The 15,869-nt window shown below is 37.9% G+C and overlaps 1 protein-coding gene across 1 annotated transcript in view; it reads left to right on the top strand.

Annotated features, from left to right (window-relative positions):
- The window catches only part of Gucy2f (guanylate cyclase 2F, retinal), an 89,546-nt gene that overhangs the window by 30,701 nt on the left and 42,976 nt on the right, over positions 1-15,869 (top strand). The window contains exons 3-6 of the mRNA XM_028767498.1: positions 33-387; positions 1,734-1,818; positions 5,330-5,426; positions 13,038-13,169. Of these exons, the coding sequence (XP_028623331.1) occupies positions 33-387; positions 1,734-1,818; positions 5,330-5,426; positions 13,038-13,169 (669 nt within the window). The remainder of the gene's footprint in view (positions 1-32; positions 388-1,733; positions 1,819-5,329; positions 5,427-13,037; positions 13,170-15,869) is intronic.

Raw genomic sequence — 15,869 nt, 5'->3', positions numbered from 1 at the left:
GGGCTCAAGATAATTGTAATTTTTAAAACTAGGTTTCACCGTTGTTTGGAACCATCTACAATTCAATTTACTTTATCGCACAAGCCATGAATAATGCTATGAAAGAAAGTGGACAGGCTGGTGCTGCCAGCCTGGTTCAGCATTCCAGAAACATGCAGTTCTATGGATTCAACCAGTTGATAAGGACAGATTCAAATGGAAATGGAATTTCTGAATATGTAATCCTGGATACCAACGGGAAAGAATGGGAACTCCATGGCACCTACACTGTGGATATGGAAACTGAACTGCTAAGGTTCAGAGGGACCCCCATTCATTTCCCTGGTGGCAGGCCTACTAGCGCAGATGCAAAATGCTGGTTTGCAGAAGGGAAGATCTGCCAAGGAGGTAAGGAATGGGAAATCACTGGTCATCAATTTAGTTCAGTGTGGGCTATAGGAATGCTGCTTTAAGACAAGGTATATTTTAATATCGAAGCACTCATAAGGGCAAACATTTGTATTTCAGGTTGCACAAACATCTGGGTACTTTATCTTCTTAACTTCAAAATAATCAGAACCACAAGAGGCACTTTCCAGTCTTAAAGAATCATTCACAGTTTAAAAGCTAACTCATCACTGGTTCTGAAAGAGGTCTCAATCTTTCTCAAAGACATTAGGCTAATAAAATGAAAACATTTTCCTCCCTTGACTTTAGTTGCCTGTGGCCTGTGGTTGCTTTCCCCTACCAGAAAGTTTACCTGTGTATCCTACTCTTGTCAGTCAGATCCTTCCCCAAGAAGGCCATCTTTACACCACCTCTTTACTGAACTACCATTTCATTAAACTTCTCTGCATCACAGCTTAGCACAAAATCACCTTTTACTTGTTGCTCAGGTAGTGGTCACATTTCTTCACTCTCCAAATATACTGCTCCTTGAGGGTAGGAACCACAGCCAGTAATTTTGATGTTCCTTACCAGTATCACAGTTTGATTGACTAGTGGGCCTCTCCTAGTTTTAGGAAGAGGGAAACTTCATCAAATCTCTGACAGCCAGACCGTACCTTTGGAAGTACCCATATTATCCTGACTTAAGTATCTGTCTATGCCTTTCCAAAAACATGTACATCTATTTGAACTAAGGTTTGACTATGATTTTACTTTAACATGACACATCCGACTGCCTCTTCACTCACATAAAGTGTTTTCTCTTGAAATCTATTTAAACATTTAGATTCATAAAGATCAACTTATATGTTTATTATGAAAACACTAATTGTCATAAATTGGCCCTACTTCACCCTTAAAGGACAAGTATTATGTAATTCATGAGGTCTGTGGACTCAGGTAGATTAAGTAGGGCTTTTATTTTAGACAGCATAGTACTTACACTGCATAGGTAGGCTACCACACCTATTCTCAAGAATGTTAGTGCTATCCTACATAAATGAATGTACTCAGAGTTTTCCATTTGTAGACTTTTTCCTCCAACAAAAACACCCTGGTCACCTTAATTCATGTTATTCGTTATTGTCAGAGTGGTGAGTGGGTTTGGCTTAGAACAGTGAAATTGCTTTCTTGTCCATAAAGTCAACAAGACAGATTATGCTGTAGAAAAAAATAGAATTAGGTTGGGTACATCTGGCTTGCTTTTAGAGTCACCAGAAAGCATGAGGAGTCATTCTGTCGTATGCTTTATTTACTGCTTTTTCTGTTTTAATGCTGTTCTTTTCCTTCTCTCTCCCTTTGAGTAGGTATTGACCCTGCCTTGGCTATGATGGTCTGCTTTGCTTTGCTTATAGCCTTGCTGTCTATCAATGGATTTGCTTACTTTATAAGGTACATTTTTTTTGTTCTTTCTGTATACACAAAATAGAAGTCCACAGCAGCCTTGTTAATATTGATTTCCAGGAAGTCATGTTTCAGTACAATTGCCTCATTACATGACCCACTGATTTTCTTTCCCATAGTGTTTTACCATCCCTATAGCCCCATTTAAGACTGAAATGTTTTCATGATGCTGAGAAAAACTTTCCCAGCTGTATTGTCAGTGGTGATGTGGCCTATGAGTAGATCAATGTGGTGGTGAGATAAGAGAACTAGGAATAGGTCTTTCTATTATTGCTTATCTATGCCCCACCTTCTCCATGAAATGGTATGATGGCAGATGGAGTTGGGATATTGTAGGTAGGCTTGGGCTAGACTTTAAGCTCTATGTACAGTGGTGCTAAGTCATACATTTGGAAAGCAGGTCCTGCTTGATCATTCACCATGTAAAGGTGCTAAGTCTGAAGATTTGAGTTTGAGTCCTATGAGCCACAATGGCGAAAACAAGAGAATCAACTTCCACAAATTGTTCTTTGACCAACAAATGCACACTTTGGCACATGTGAGCTCATCTCCCCTCACCACCATGCACACACATAGGATACATACAAATATTTTAGGAGGTGGAGAGTAGCTTAGTGGATAAGATTGAGTACTGAGTAGTTCTCAGCACCCATGTCAGGCAGCTCACCACTGTAATTCCGGTTCCAGGGAATCTGATGCCTTCTTCTGGCTCTTCAGGCACTACACTCATGCAGGTACCCATCTATACAGACATATATGTATAATTAAAAATAAATAAGGAAGTGTGAATAAAGCACTTACCTCCTTATGAGATTTATAATAGGTACTCAATAAATGGAAAAACTTAAGCCTTTTGTAGACTTCTGGTAATTGTTGAGGACTCAGGTTCTTCATTTGGATATCTATGCTTCTTATCCAGAGTATTACAACCTGGCTTTCTACTGTTCTTCCTTGGATAAAAACTACCCTCTTCATTCATCAACATCATAGTTATCAAGTCTGTCTTCCTCCCTCAATCCCTTAACAGGTGGTCCACTAATTTGATGACCTGTTTTCAAGACTGGTCTGAATGTTACATGCTGCCAAGTAATTTAATAGTCATTCCATATCCTTAGATATTCAGCAAAAATAAATGATAGACAATACACACACCCGGGAGATTTTAGGAGTCATAGGCTCTTTCTACCCACTATTTAACCATTTCATGTCAAGGTAAAAAAATGGACTCACAGTCAGCTGCTTATATTACTAATCAAGTGATAATTCTTGCTTGTCTTTTAAACAGAAAGGATTGGTACTCTGGGTTTTGAGTGAGTTCAACCCATTAATCATTGGGAAGAGAAGGGAAAAAGAAAAAAGCAGACCCACAAAGGTGGGGGAATTGTTTGGAGCTTGCGAGCTGAAGGGCAAAGAAGACTGAAGAGGGACATGATTGGAGAGGGACATGATTAGAGAGGGAAATGATTGGAGAGGAAAATGAGTTTGAGACAATTGGTACTTCAAGTGGTCACAGAAAACTCAGAGATGAGAGAGAGGCACATCACTTCCCAGAGTCACTTGGTGCTTGGTTCCTCAGCTAACAAAGCATAAAAGATGCTCTTTGCTGCCTACCTCCCTCTCTCTGCCCACCACGGCTGCAATCAGAAGTGCCAAGCCGCTGATGAGTTTCTGTAATAGATGATTACTTGCTTGAGAGTGACTCTCTGTTCCTTCCTTTTCTCTGTGTTTTGATTATTTAAGGTTTTTTTTTTCCAGAAAGAAAGACGTGCAAAGAACCTAACTACCCCCAAACAAAGGATTCTTTGAACTTCTCTTTTCTCCTCACTCCTCCGAAGCAGATTGCATCGCCTTTCTGTAAAGCTCTCCTGAGCTTTGTGATAGTAACGATGATAATGATGATAATGAGCTCTGATACTTCCCTAGTGCTTCCTGCTTTTCAGAGCACTTTCACATACATTATCTCATTGGATTTTCAAAACAACTCTCTACAGCAGGGAATGGAAGGAGTGTTCTTCAGCTAGACAGGAGACACTGAGGCAGGATGAGGTTAAATGATTTAGCCAAGGTCACCTGCACCTGGAGGCTAATTAATAACAGAATCAGTACTGCACCCCTCCCTCCCAAATTGGGAGTCCAATTTGCTCTCTACTAGATTGTATTGTGACGTACAATTATTTTCACAGGTGTGCCTGCTTTAATGCGTGGACAATTTTCTGCACATATGAAACTGATAAGTTAGGGACTGATGTTTTACTTTGCCAAAAGATTCATGTACTCTACCCAAAAAGTCACTACAGGGCTCTTAATTTTCTCTGCTGGGTAGCAGCTCCCACCGTGATAAGGGACATATTTGTTGGCTGACAATTAGAAACACATTAATTGTTTGTTTCCAAACCAGTGAAGTCACCGAGAACAATTGACTGGGTTGCTGGTACTTAAAGCTACAGTGATGTGATTATAGAAGTCTCCTTAGACCAGTTTGGCAAAGCATTTTGATTCACTGGTTGTTCTCTCACTCTGGCTTTTGCAGTGAACACATTGCAGTATTGAATTATGGAAAAAAAAAAGAAAGTCAGATCATAGCCTTTAAGCAGACCAAGAAAGAGAGGAGAGAGAGGGAGAGGGGAAGAGAGAGGGAGCAAGTGAGAGATAGGAGAGAAAGAGACAGAGGGAGGGAGAAAGAGAGAACGAAAACACTCCTTTCTGGTTGCCTGGTTTCCTACCTGACTGTGTGAGGTGAACATCATACACTCCTATATCTCTATTGATTTATATAAAATAATTACACTTCCTGCAAATTAATGGATGCGTTTGGAGAGGGTCATGTTTAAACTGAGTCTGTGTAATGCTCAGGCAACAGACTAATTCAGCAAAAGGGAAAAAACCCAGCCAGCCCACTTGTTTGGAATCATGTAGACAAAGCAAACAACTGACTGATTTTTTTTCCACTTTTCAACCTGTTGCTTTGGCAACGCATGCATGCAACTCTGTGAGACAAGTGGTCTTATGGGCAGAAATCTGGGCCTATAGCCAGGGGCCAAGGATTCCAGTTCCAGCTCTGCCTAAGGCTAGAGAATCTCACACAATTTTCATTATTTTGCTTTGCTTCCTTAATGTGTTTTTGTTTATAAACTGAGGAGCAATGACTTTTGGCGCTAAGATTATTAGGATGTGGAGTGTGAGCACGGAGGACGCAGAGCACCTTAAAATGATCCGGAAAAATTTGGAATGTGTCCCTGACGTGAGATCATCATCATTAGTATGAGATACGATCCCTATGTATCACCCTTGCTTCTTTTTTGAATACTTTTTCAGTAATGTTTTCACATTTCTGTTTTTGTCTTTGTAAGTTGTGATGACCAGGTTTATTGTTGCATTCCTTTGCTGTAGCTATTATGGTAAAAACTCATGTATGTGGTGTATATATTTTATTCATAATGCATGCCTATAGATATATATGTATTAGAGCCCTGACCATCTTATTTCACATTTGTTTCAGGCGACGTATAAATAAAATCCAGTTGATTAAAGGACCCAACAGAATCCTACTGACTTTGGAAGATGTGACATTTGTTAATCCCCACTTTGGCAGTAAGGTAAGTAACCCCCTTTCTGCCTGTATGGCCTGATATCATAGGCAGAAGCTACAAGTTAGCATTAAATGCATGCTATTCATTAATTTTAATTATGATTTGCTGTAAGAGTAAAACACATGAGCTGGAGAGATTAAAGGCTGGACTAGCAACCAAAAATATAAGAGTAAAATACGTACTGTATTTAGAACACTTATCAGATATAGAAAGACAATCTCACATAATCCTGCTCATACGTAGAATTGGGAGAATGGACTAATGATCACCAGAGGGTAGGAAGGGTAGAAGACAGGGAAATAGTCAGATAGTAGATAAATGGTATCAAAATACAGTTAGACAGGAAGAATAAATTCCAGTGTTCTATAGAACACTCGGGTGACTGTAATTTGCAACTTCGTGCATAATTGACAAAGAAAAAGAAAGAAAGAAAATGAAAAACAGGAGGCTAAAGTTTATTAACATCAAGAAATGATACAGGGGACTAAAACTATTGCCGAGCAGTTCAAAGCTGTATTGCTCTTGCAGAGGACCTGAATTTATTTCCCAGCATCCAAGTCCAACGGCTTACCTATGACTCTAGCTCCAGTGGATCCAACACCCTCTTTGAGCCTCTTCAGGGCATGTAGCATGTACGTATACACATATACACAGACAAATTCACAAAACAGAAATACATTTTAAAAGGAAATGTTTCATATAGATATATAATTTAAGAATATCAAAATGTTAATTACTCTTTATTTGTTCAGCATGTACATATATCAGTTATTCAGTTTTATACCCTGATATGTGTATGGATATTGTTAATTAAAATGACATCTATAGTTCATGATATATCTCAGTTAGATAATGATGACTTAGAACCATGGTGTTTTTTTTTTTAGATAAATACATATTTCAATCAAAACAAAACACACACTCAAAACAAAGAGTCCAATTTGCTTTGGCTAACTACTGAGCATAAGGCCCACCCTGGAGTGTATTGATGTACTTTTCATTTTTTATAATTTATTTTTATTTTATGTATATTGTTTATTTGCTGGCATGCACTTCTCTGTGAGGGTGTCAGAAACCTCCAGAAATGGAGTTACAGACAGCTGTGAGCTGTCATGTGATGTCTAGGAATTGAACCTGGGACCTTTAGAAGAATAGCCAGCATTCTTAACCACTAAGCTATCTATCCAGCTCCCATGTATGCTTTCTTAATTTGTGTGAATTCATATATGTATCAATCCCGTGGTGTCTGGAAGATACTGTTTTTGTAGCGCTATCTACCATTTCTGCCACTTAAAATCTGTTCTTTTGCTCTTCTCCATAGATCTCTGAGCCTTGAGAAGAGGGGTATGATAAAGACATCCTATATAGGGATGAGTGCTCAAAAGTCTCTCACTCTCTGCACACTGTCTAGTTGTGGGTCTTCATGTTAATTACCATCTACTCCAAGCAGAAGCTTCTCTGTGCACTGATCTATGGGTATAGCATATGTCATTAGGAGTCATTTTATTGCTATGTTCACTTAGCAAAACAACAGTAGTATGTTTTCTACTAGGCCCCACGGTCTATCATCTCTGGTTCTTGGCCTCATAAACAGTGTATGGTATCTCATGAAGCAGGCATTAAATCTGACCAAAAAGTGGTTTATTAGTCCCAGAACACTTATTTCACCATTGCACCAGTGGGTATGCCTTTCAGGCAGGTCACTGTGGTACAGTTTGCAGTTGAGTGAGATTATTACTTTTCTCTGCAAGCAGTGCATATAATACATTTCAGCATTATCAATCAACACTAGTCAGTATGGGATGAAGCTTCCAGTTCGAAGGAAGAGGAAACATAATATACTGCTAGTAGAACATATATCAGGAGGTTTAAATGGGAAGGGGTGGGAGAGCAGGGAAGAAGAAGGAGTATGAACAAGCAAGGGTAACTATCATTACAGACCTTTCGAAAACCATGTGGAAACCTACTACTGTAGAAGCCTCCTAAAATATTGACATATTTAAGAGTTTAAGTGGAATTACTGTCTAATGGGGGAGATGATACCCCAACTAGACATCATATGCTACCAATTAAGACTCCCAGTACCAGGAATAGATTATACTTTTTAAAGTTGTTGTCCAAGAAAATCTTATAGAACCCCAAAACCTTGCAGCGTACTAGCAATTCTATTGGTTACCCTCTACAACATGATGACAAGACTATTGTTGAAGATACCACATACTTATGTCACCAAACTTATAATTTTAAATATTTAATTAAAATTTTTTCAAAAAAACAGAGACTAACCTAATGAATAGTATATGACTCTATCAATGTCAGATATTTTACCATATACTCTATTTAAAATAACTATTGTTATGTGTGAGTCTATGACATGTGTGTGTATGTAGTGTGTGTGTGTTGTGTTGTGTGGCACATGAATGCCATAGCAATGTGTGGAGGACTACTTGTAGGAGTCAGTTCTTGTTCTTCCACTAGATTCCAGGGATTCAACTCTCAGATTACCAGGCGTGGCTGCAAACACTAATATCCACTGTGCCATCTTGCCAGCCCTGCTTTATGTGAATAAATGAAACACTACAGATAAGTGTTAAACACTCGTGATTTAAATCCATTACTTCCCTCCATAACTGCCCTGAAAACCATCACTTTCATGATTGTTGTTTTTGTTGCTAATACATTTGTGTAACTATAAGCAACATAGAATACTTAGGCTTTCAAAGTGTCCATAAATGACATTATTTGGTATGTCTCAACCTAAAGCATACTTTCTCACTCTGTAGTCCACTTTGGGAACTTCACCATCTTGATAGCGCTCTAATCATGTTTCACTTTTTACAAAAGGTGTCGCATGTTCAAACTTGTCAATGGCATCTGTGCTTACATTCTAAAAATGTGACAAGAAAAATTCTGTCTACTGTACAGATGTATTCTCTTAAAATGGAATAGGTAGCTACTAGGGTTGAAGCACATTTTGCTCTACTGAGGGGATGTGGTAATTTATGCTATTCTTACAGCCAGTAAATAGCATCTCATTGCTTCTTGTCTTCATTAACTCTTTTTTTTTAAATGGATATTTTATTTATTTACAATACAGATGTCATCCCCTTTCCCCATTTCCCCTCCCTAGAAACCCTTATCCCACCCCCTCTTCTTTTATGCCTTAATACCATTTTGATTACAGGCATGTATTAAGGTCAGTTCTAGGTTGAGGATCTAGCAATATAATAGATGCACATAGTTGAGAAACAAACAATACAATAAACACAATTAGTCAAAGAAAAACCAAGACATTAAACCCAATTATGTGAACACTCCCATGACCACTGTCTCTAAAGGCTTACCAGGATGACCAAAGTATTTGAGCCTACTTCCCTGTCCTAGCCCAAGGTCATTTTCATGTCTGAAGCCTACTTCTTTGTTCTAGCCTAAAATTTAGATTCCTGTCTGAAGTTACTTCTTTTAGAACCATGTTTTGAAAGTGAATACTGTATACTCTGGGCAATAGTTTATCTTTGACTTCATATAACCCCTTTTAGGTAAACTTATATTAGCCTCTAATACCCAACATAGTGCATATACTATAAAATGTACTAATAAAAGTTTGGAGAAAGATGGTTCAACTCATAAAAGAGAGTTGAGTTTCATGAGAGTCCAGGTTGTATTTGGGTTATAATAGGTGATCTTTGTAAGGACCTGCTACTGTCCGTGGGATGCATTTTGTGAGATTATGTATATTCCTTATCTCCTAGGTCATTATAGTCAGGTCGAAGACAATGAAATCTTGCAAGGAAACCAATATATGCCAACTTGTACAAACGAACCGGAAATAGAATAGGACTTTAGAGAAATTAGATCAATAGAAGGATCCATTCAGAGACCTATGTCCAAAGCTGAATCTTAAAAGAGGGAAGGTAGAATTTGTCTATGTCACAGATTATAGACTACTTATCAATCATTTTTCTTTGACCCTCCCAAGAGAAATTATTAGAAAGCTTTGGAATTGAAGTTGGAATTCGCCAAAATTTTGGTATTGGTTATTGGTAAATGGTTGATGATGATGATGATGATGATGATAAAAGACAAACTTTCTGTGGTTTCATACAGTTTCTATCCTGTTTTTCTATTGTCTTCCCAGCCCTGAGAGATATCATAGGCAGAGGAAACAGCATAAACAGAAACTTAGAAAAGAAAGCATGTGGGGGACAATTTTGTTAAGGGAGCTGATGTGTTTCCTTATGCTAGCCTATTTGGTTGCAATAATGACACTGATCTTTGCATACTTTGTAGAGGTGGTAAGATGTAGAAAGAGGATACAAAAAGCATCATATTGTTTCCATGTGCCATTTACTGTTGTTACTTTACTACACCAGATTTGAGAATTTGGCTATCTTAGTGTCAAACTGATCAGTTGCTTAAAAATGACACAGAAACTTACATGGAATTAGTTGGCTATGTGAGGAATGGAATTATGTGATAATGTCCTGAGTAGTCAGTCAAATGAACTGATGAGCTATTTAATTCATTTCCTACTTATAATCATCTGGGTTAAATCATCAGATTACTTTGTAAGGTATATATAACCTTCCTATAAATGTACTAATGAAAGACAAAACTATCATTGTGGCGGTACTCCACCTCCACACTCAAGAAACACACTAATAATTGGTTTCTGTTTTGAAACCACCAGAGGAGACTAACGGTCATGGTGGTAGAGTTGCTCCGGGTTTTTCACTCAGTAGTCTTTGTATGAAGTTCCCCAACTCAAGCAGACACTGAAGCCAACACTCTGAGGCAATCTCAATCTATAACTTGATATCAAGATAAAATAATTCAGTCCTGTAGTCAAAAATATTTTATCTAGAAATGTGACCACTGATAAAGTTTTGTGGAAATAGAGATAAATGTACTAAAGTCTTGATCAAAAGATACAAATCTGTTTTCAAACCCTCCATTAATTTGGTATTATCCATGTCAACCTGACAGTTCTTGACAGCTGCCTGGATGTTAGGCTCTAAAGTAGCAAAAACAGTAACTATACTCAATTTTGGACTTAATTGGCCTTTTCAATGCATAGACCTTCAATGCATAGGCCTAGTGAAGTCTACTAATATATAAACTGCACCAGGGTTGCAAAACTGTGCCAGCAATTGCAAAATGCCACAAAGAGCACACTAGAGCTACTGTCACACAGACAGATTACCTAGGGTATAAGATGGTGCTCATGATGATAGATCATTTCATTTATGCGTACCTTTTGACATGAAGAGAATAACAACATCATTACAACTCTTTAGTGTAAAAGTGAAAAGACATCAAATATCGATAGCCCTTTAGGGGATGTTGATGCTTGTTTGCTTGTTTAAATGTTTAGGTCTAAGTGGGAACGAATGGCATTACCCAAGCCGAAGAACATAGCTCTCTGTCCCTTTTTGGTATTTGGCTTCTCTCAACGATTCTGAGTGGAACAGATAGGGGAAGCATATATTTTCCTTAATTGCTCTGCAGTCACAAACTTGCAGCTGGCTGTGTTTAATCAGTCAAGACACCAAGCCAAGAATTCTATCCAAAAGGAATGTCTGAAAGTGTAAACTCTTTGAGAATACAGAATTAATTCAGTCTAGAAAAATTGGTGGATCAGGAGAAGCCAAGTCAGAAAACAAAGATTTTAGAAGGAAGTGAAGCTGATATCCAAGTGTATGTAAATTTTGGCAGATTTTATCACTTTCTCCCTTGCCCTTTACAGACAGGACTGTCTTTTAATATACATCTACTTGCTCTTACTGAGACGTGGAAATAAAGAAGAGAAGAGAAATAGATGATTCCCTGGCCTTGCTCTCTTCGAGGGAGTGCAGGTTGACGGAGGGGTTATGTGAGGAGTCAGGTCCTACGTGTTGCCTAAGTCTTGAGCTGTTTAGATTTCAGAACATTTTCTTCAGACTTGGTATTGAAAAGAACCTAACTGAAGACTAGAGCAACCAGTTGATCAAAGACCATTGTTAGCACAGCATCAGAAATTATTTGAGATTAATTCTTACTGGCAAGCAAGTATGATAAAAAGCAGGATATGGTAAGAAAGGGCGTAGGACAGGGATCTATATCTATAACACCAATAATCTTTGCTCAAGCCCTTGTATTCTTTAGCTTTCTGTTTCCTCCTTATAAAAAGGAGAACATTGGTGGTATGTGCCTATAACCTTGGTCCTGTGAAGGCAGAGGCGGGAGGACTGTGTTCTTAAGGCCAATCTGTCATTCATGATAGAGTCTTGTGAGACTTTGTCTGAAAGCACTACCATGACTACTAGTAATAAAAATAATCAACAATGAATGAGTGAAGGGTAGTATTGGTGATAGAAGAAGGCCCTTGCCTAGATAATAACAAGGGTATCTATTTATTTATATTCATTACAGTACTTTTAAAAGACATTTAAAGAAATACAGAGAAGAATACTGAGGTATCTGTTGACTTACTCCACCTTCACATAAAATAAGTCTACTGGCTTACTTGACAGTACAAAAGCTTATCTTTAAAGGTTAACACAGATTTCAGGGAACCTTCTTCATTTTCTCTTTCAACTGGGAAGCTTGCAGCATTCCTTACAGACTATGTGTCCAAGTAAAATCCAGGAGTAAAGGATCTGGTTTACTTCAGTCTCGAACTTGTCATGGGCCTATAACCCATTTATACGTGTTTTCTTAATTGCTCTGTGGGAGGTCTTCTGTCAGAAAGAACATTGTCACTTGGCAGAGTAGAATAAAAAGGAGGCAGTATTGGGAGTCAGGGTCTGAAATTATTCTCTAGTTCTATTTTTTAAAGTTTTGATTTCTCTACACCCACAGTTCTCATAACTAAATCATTGAGTAGATTTTTTTTTGGACATTAATTTCACCTTTTAGGTCTAAATGTCAAGTCTAGAAAATGAGAATTCAATGTCAAATTAATAGCAGTTATAGTCTTCCTTGTGTAACATGTACATAATTCAGATTTTCTCTGGGAACCAGGAATGGTACATTGCATACCTGTAACCCCAGCACTTGAGAGGCCAAAGCAAGGAGATTATGAGTTCTAAACCAGCTAGGACCACACATTAAGACTCTGTCTCAAGAAGAAAAAAAATCCCTAGCCAACCAACCAAGTAACCATCCAGTAACATTTTAGGGACTGAGAGAGTTGTATTTACACATTGAGAAATATATAGCTACACACACACACACACACACACACACACACACACACACACACACATATATATATATATACATATACATATATATATATATACATATATACATATATATATATATATGTATATATATATTAGCAACTAAAGAAATAGGAGCCATGAATTTGAAGAGAGCAATTGGGGATGCAATGGAAGGATTGGAGGAAGAAAAAGGAAGTAGAGATATGATGTAATTATTGTAATTATATATTTATTCTCAAACGGTAAAAAGAATAAGCAAGTTATCTAGAAGTTAAAAATATGTGGGAATGTTAACCTTTCCTTCATGGTATATAGGCTTTAAGTAAGCTACCAACTGCAGCCTTGAATGATTATAATGAATTAGTTTCAAATAATAATTTTGTTCAACCCCTTTTTCCTAATCCTTTCACAGAGAGGAAGCCGAGCCAGCGTAAGCTTCCAGATCATCTCAGAAGTTCAAAGTGGGAGGTCCCCAAGGCTGTCTTTTTCTTCAGGTAGTCTAACTCCAGCTACGTATGAGAACTCCAACATAGCAATCTATGAGGTAAGACATCTGGAAGTCTTTAATCTGCAGGCTTCCTGGGTTTCAAAATGAGGCTGCCATTGGAGAGTCTTTGGGTATTGATAGTTTTGGCAGTGATTTTCCCCCCCCCCAACTCATCTTCTTACTTGAAGCTTCTTTAATACTTCAACTTGATGCATTTATTAGGTTTGTGGGTAAAAGATCTGAGATGTAAATAATTAAAATATGCCAGTCATCTTACTACACTGTATGTAATAGAAGAAATGACTCTCTGAGTTGCTTTTTTGGTGTGAGATGTTGAGAGAGACACAGATACATGGGGTAGTGTTTGGAGGTAATCTTCAAAGTCTGGTTGCTTTTCCAATACTTTTGACTAGCGACATTGAAACGTTAAAAATTCTTTTTAGTCACCTGTACTATCTTTGGGAATAACAGGTTACTTTATGCTTTACAAAATAGAAATCCCCTTTGAAGTTTCTGTCTTTCAAGATTGAGGAGGCTACCTCCTCCCTGTTGTTCTTAGATATTGGAATTTGGCAACCAGAACAAATCTTACATCAGTTGTAAAGATGAGCTGTTTCTTCACAGCAGGCAAGAGTTAAGCAGGCAGTAAGGAGGAAACTCTAACATCCTTCTGTTCCTCCTAAGTGAGGCTTTCCCAGTGTGGTTTCCTTATTGTGTTTGGAGACACTCCTGAGAAGGAGCAGATATTCTCAACATGAATAGTAAATGGAAAGAAAATCTAAAACAGGGAAGAATTTAGAGTGTTGACTGCATTGGATTTTTCGGAGGGAACGTGCCCCTCTATCAAATAAATAATTCACAGGGGGTTAGCTAGGGATTGAACATATTACCCTCCAAACTTTAGGTGTTAAATTTTAATGACCAGCATGATGACATTTAGAACAGCTTGAGATTTTCAGTGAAAACGTGGGACTCAGACAAATATGTGTTTTTCTCTCCTTTATGGAACTTAGATTTTTATAAATATATAAATCGTATATAGAGCTATTTGACATGAATGTAGAAGAAAGACTTGGGGAAGAGAGGAGACTACTTGGAGGGATGGGGAGAAGTAAGGTATGGGGACATGAATGTGGTACGGGATATTCTTGAAAGAACTTGTCTTTATTAAATTCATATTTAAATATGTATCTATCCACATATTGTGTCAATAAAGTGAGATGATTGTTTTAAAAGAGATTAAATCAGTGCGAGTAAAGCCCTTACAAATAAAACGTCATACAGCCTGCTTGCCCTTCTGCCTTCCATCATGTAACAACACAATATTTCTCTACTTCAAAGGATGTGACATAGGCAACAGCTCTCACTTAACAACTGGATCTACTGTCTCTTGATCTTGAACATTTCACTCTCTAGAATTGTGATGAATAAATTCTCGTTTTTTGTTTTTAATAAATTGCCCAATTTTACAAGTTGACTACACAGGCCTACACACCAAATTAGCATAGCACATGATCTTTCAGCATACCCGAGGGTTTTATCTTAATTTGAAGCAGGAAACCTCTGGATTCCACTGTGATTTAATTTGATGAAAAAGGGGATTTGTTTCCAAAGTGAGCTTGAGGTTCTAATGAATTTTCTCTCTGAAAACCTAAAGATGAAAATGTTTAGATAGCTTTGGAATGTCAAACAGACTGAATTTAGGCCTTTGCAGTTACAATACACCATTAAGATTCTGAAATAAATATCAATAACTTTTGCTTTTCATTTACCAAATTAGAAGTTGAAGTGAGTTCTTAGCTCTGAGGGCTCATTAAAAAAAAAAAAAGAATTATGTCCAGATTCTCACTCTTACCAAGTGCTTCTTGTTGGCATTCAGCTAGTAGGGACCTGAAACCAGGCACTGATATATTTTGAAGGTCATTGATGTGCTTTTGATATGTGCAGCCAGGCGTGATAATTGCTAGACAGGGATGCTTCTAAGGCCACATCTGGGATGGCTCTGCTATGATTCTCTGACTCAGCGGACAAATTTATGTGTTGAATCACAGTGTGCTTTTTTGGGGTGGGTTGCAAGGTTACAGTATAGAATTGAGAAAGGTACAAAAATCAAGGAAAAACCAAAAACCAAACCAAAACAAAAAACCCCTTGTTACTGGCCTTGAAGATCTTGTCAGATACTTCTGTGTTTAGGAAGTTGAACAGGGAACTAGTTATATCACTTTTCATGACTGGCTGCTGCTCAGTCAATTTATGAGTCAGAATCTTTTAAAAAATATTTTATTTCTTTATTTTATTGTCAGTGTGTGGTGTTTTACCTGCATGTATATCTGCACCATCAGTGTGCATGGCCTTAGAGTACAGAAGTGAATGTTGGATCCCCTGGTGCTGGAGTTACAAATAGTTATGAGCTGTCATGAGAGTGTTGGGATTTGAACCTTGGTCCTCTGGAAGAGTAGCTAGTGCTCTTAAACTCTGAGCTACCTCTCTAGTCCCAGAAGAGTATTAATAGAAATAACACCACACAGTGAAGTCAACATTAGGCTTAGAGTAAGGTGTAAAGGAAGAAAGAGAAGTCTACAAAACTGCCTGTCTAGGGTTCAAGAGGTTTCTAAGATAGAATATAAGTCAATTGAATCAGGAGGAGGAGGAGGAAGAAGAAGAGAAGAAGAAGAAGGAGAAGGAGAAGGAGAAGGAGAAGAGAAGGAGAAGGAAAAGGAGAAGGAGAAGAAGGAGAAGGAGAAGAAGGAGAAGGAG

The sequence above is a fragment of the Grammomys surdaster genome, unplaced genomic scaffold, assembly GCF_004785775.1.
Source record: "Grammomys surdaster isolate TR1022 unplaced genomic scaffold, NIH_TR_1.0 173, whole genome shotgun sequence".
Taxonomy (NCBI): domain Eukaryota; kingdom Metazoa; phylum Chordata; class Mammalia; order Rodentia; family Muridae; genus Grammomys; species Grammomys surdaster.
Note: the sequence above shows the minus strand (reverse complement) of the source record. Positions and strands in the feature narration are given on the sequence as shown.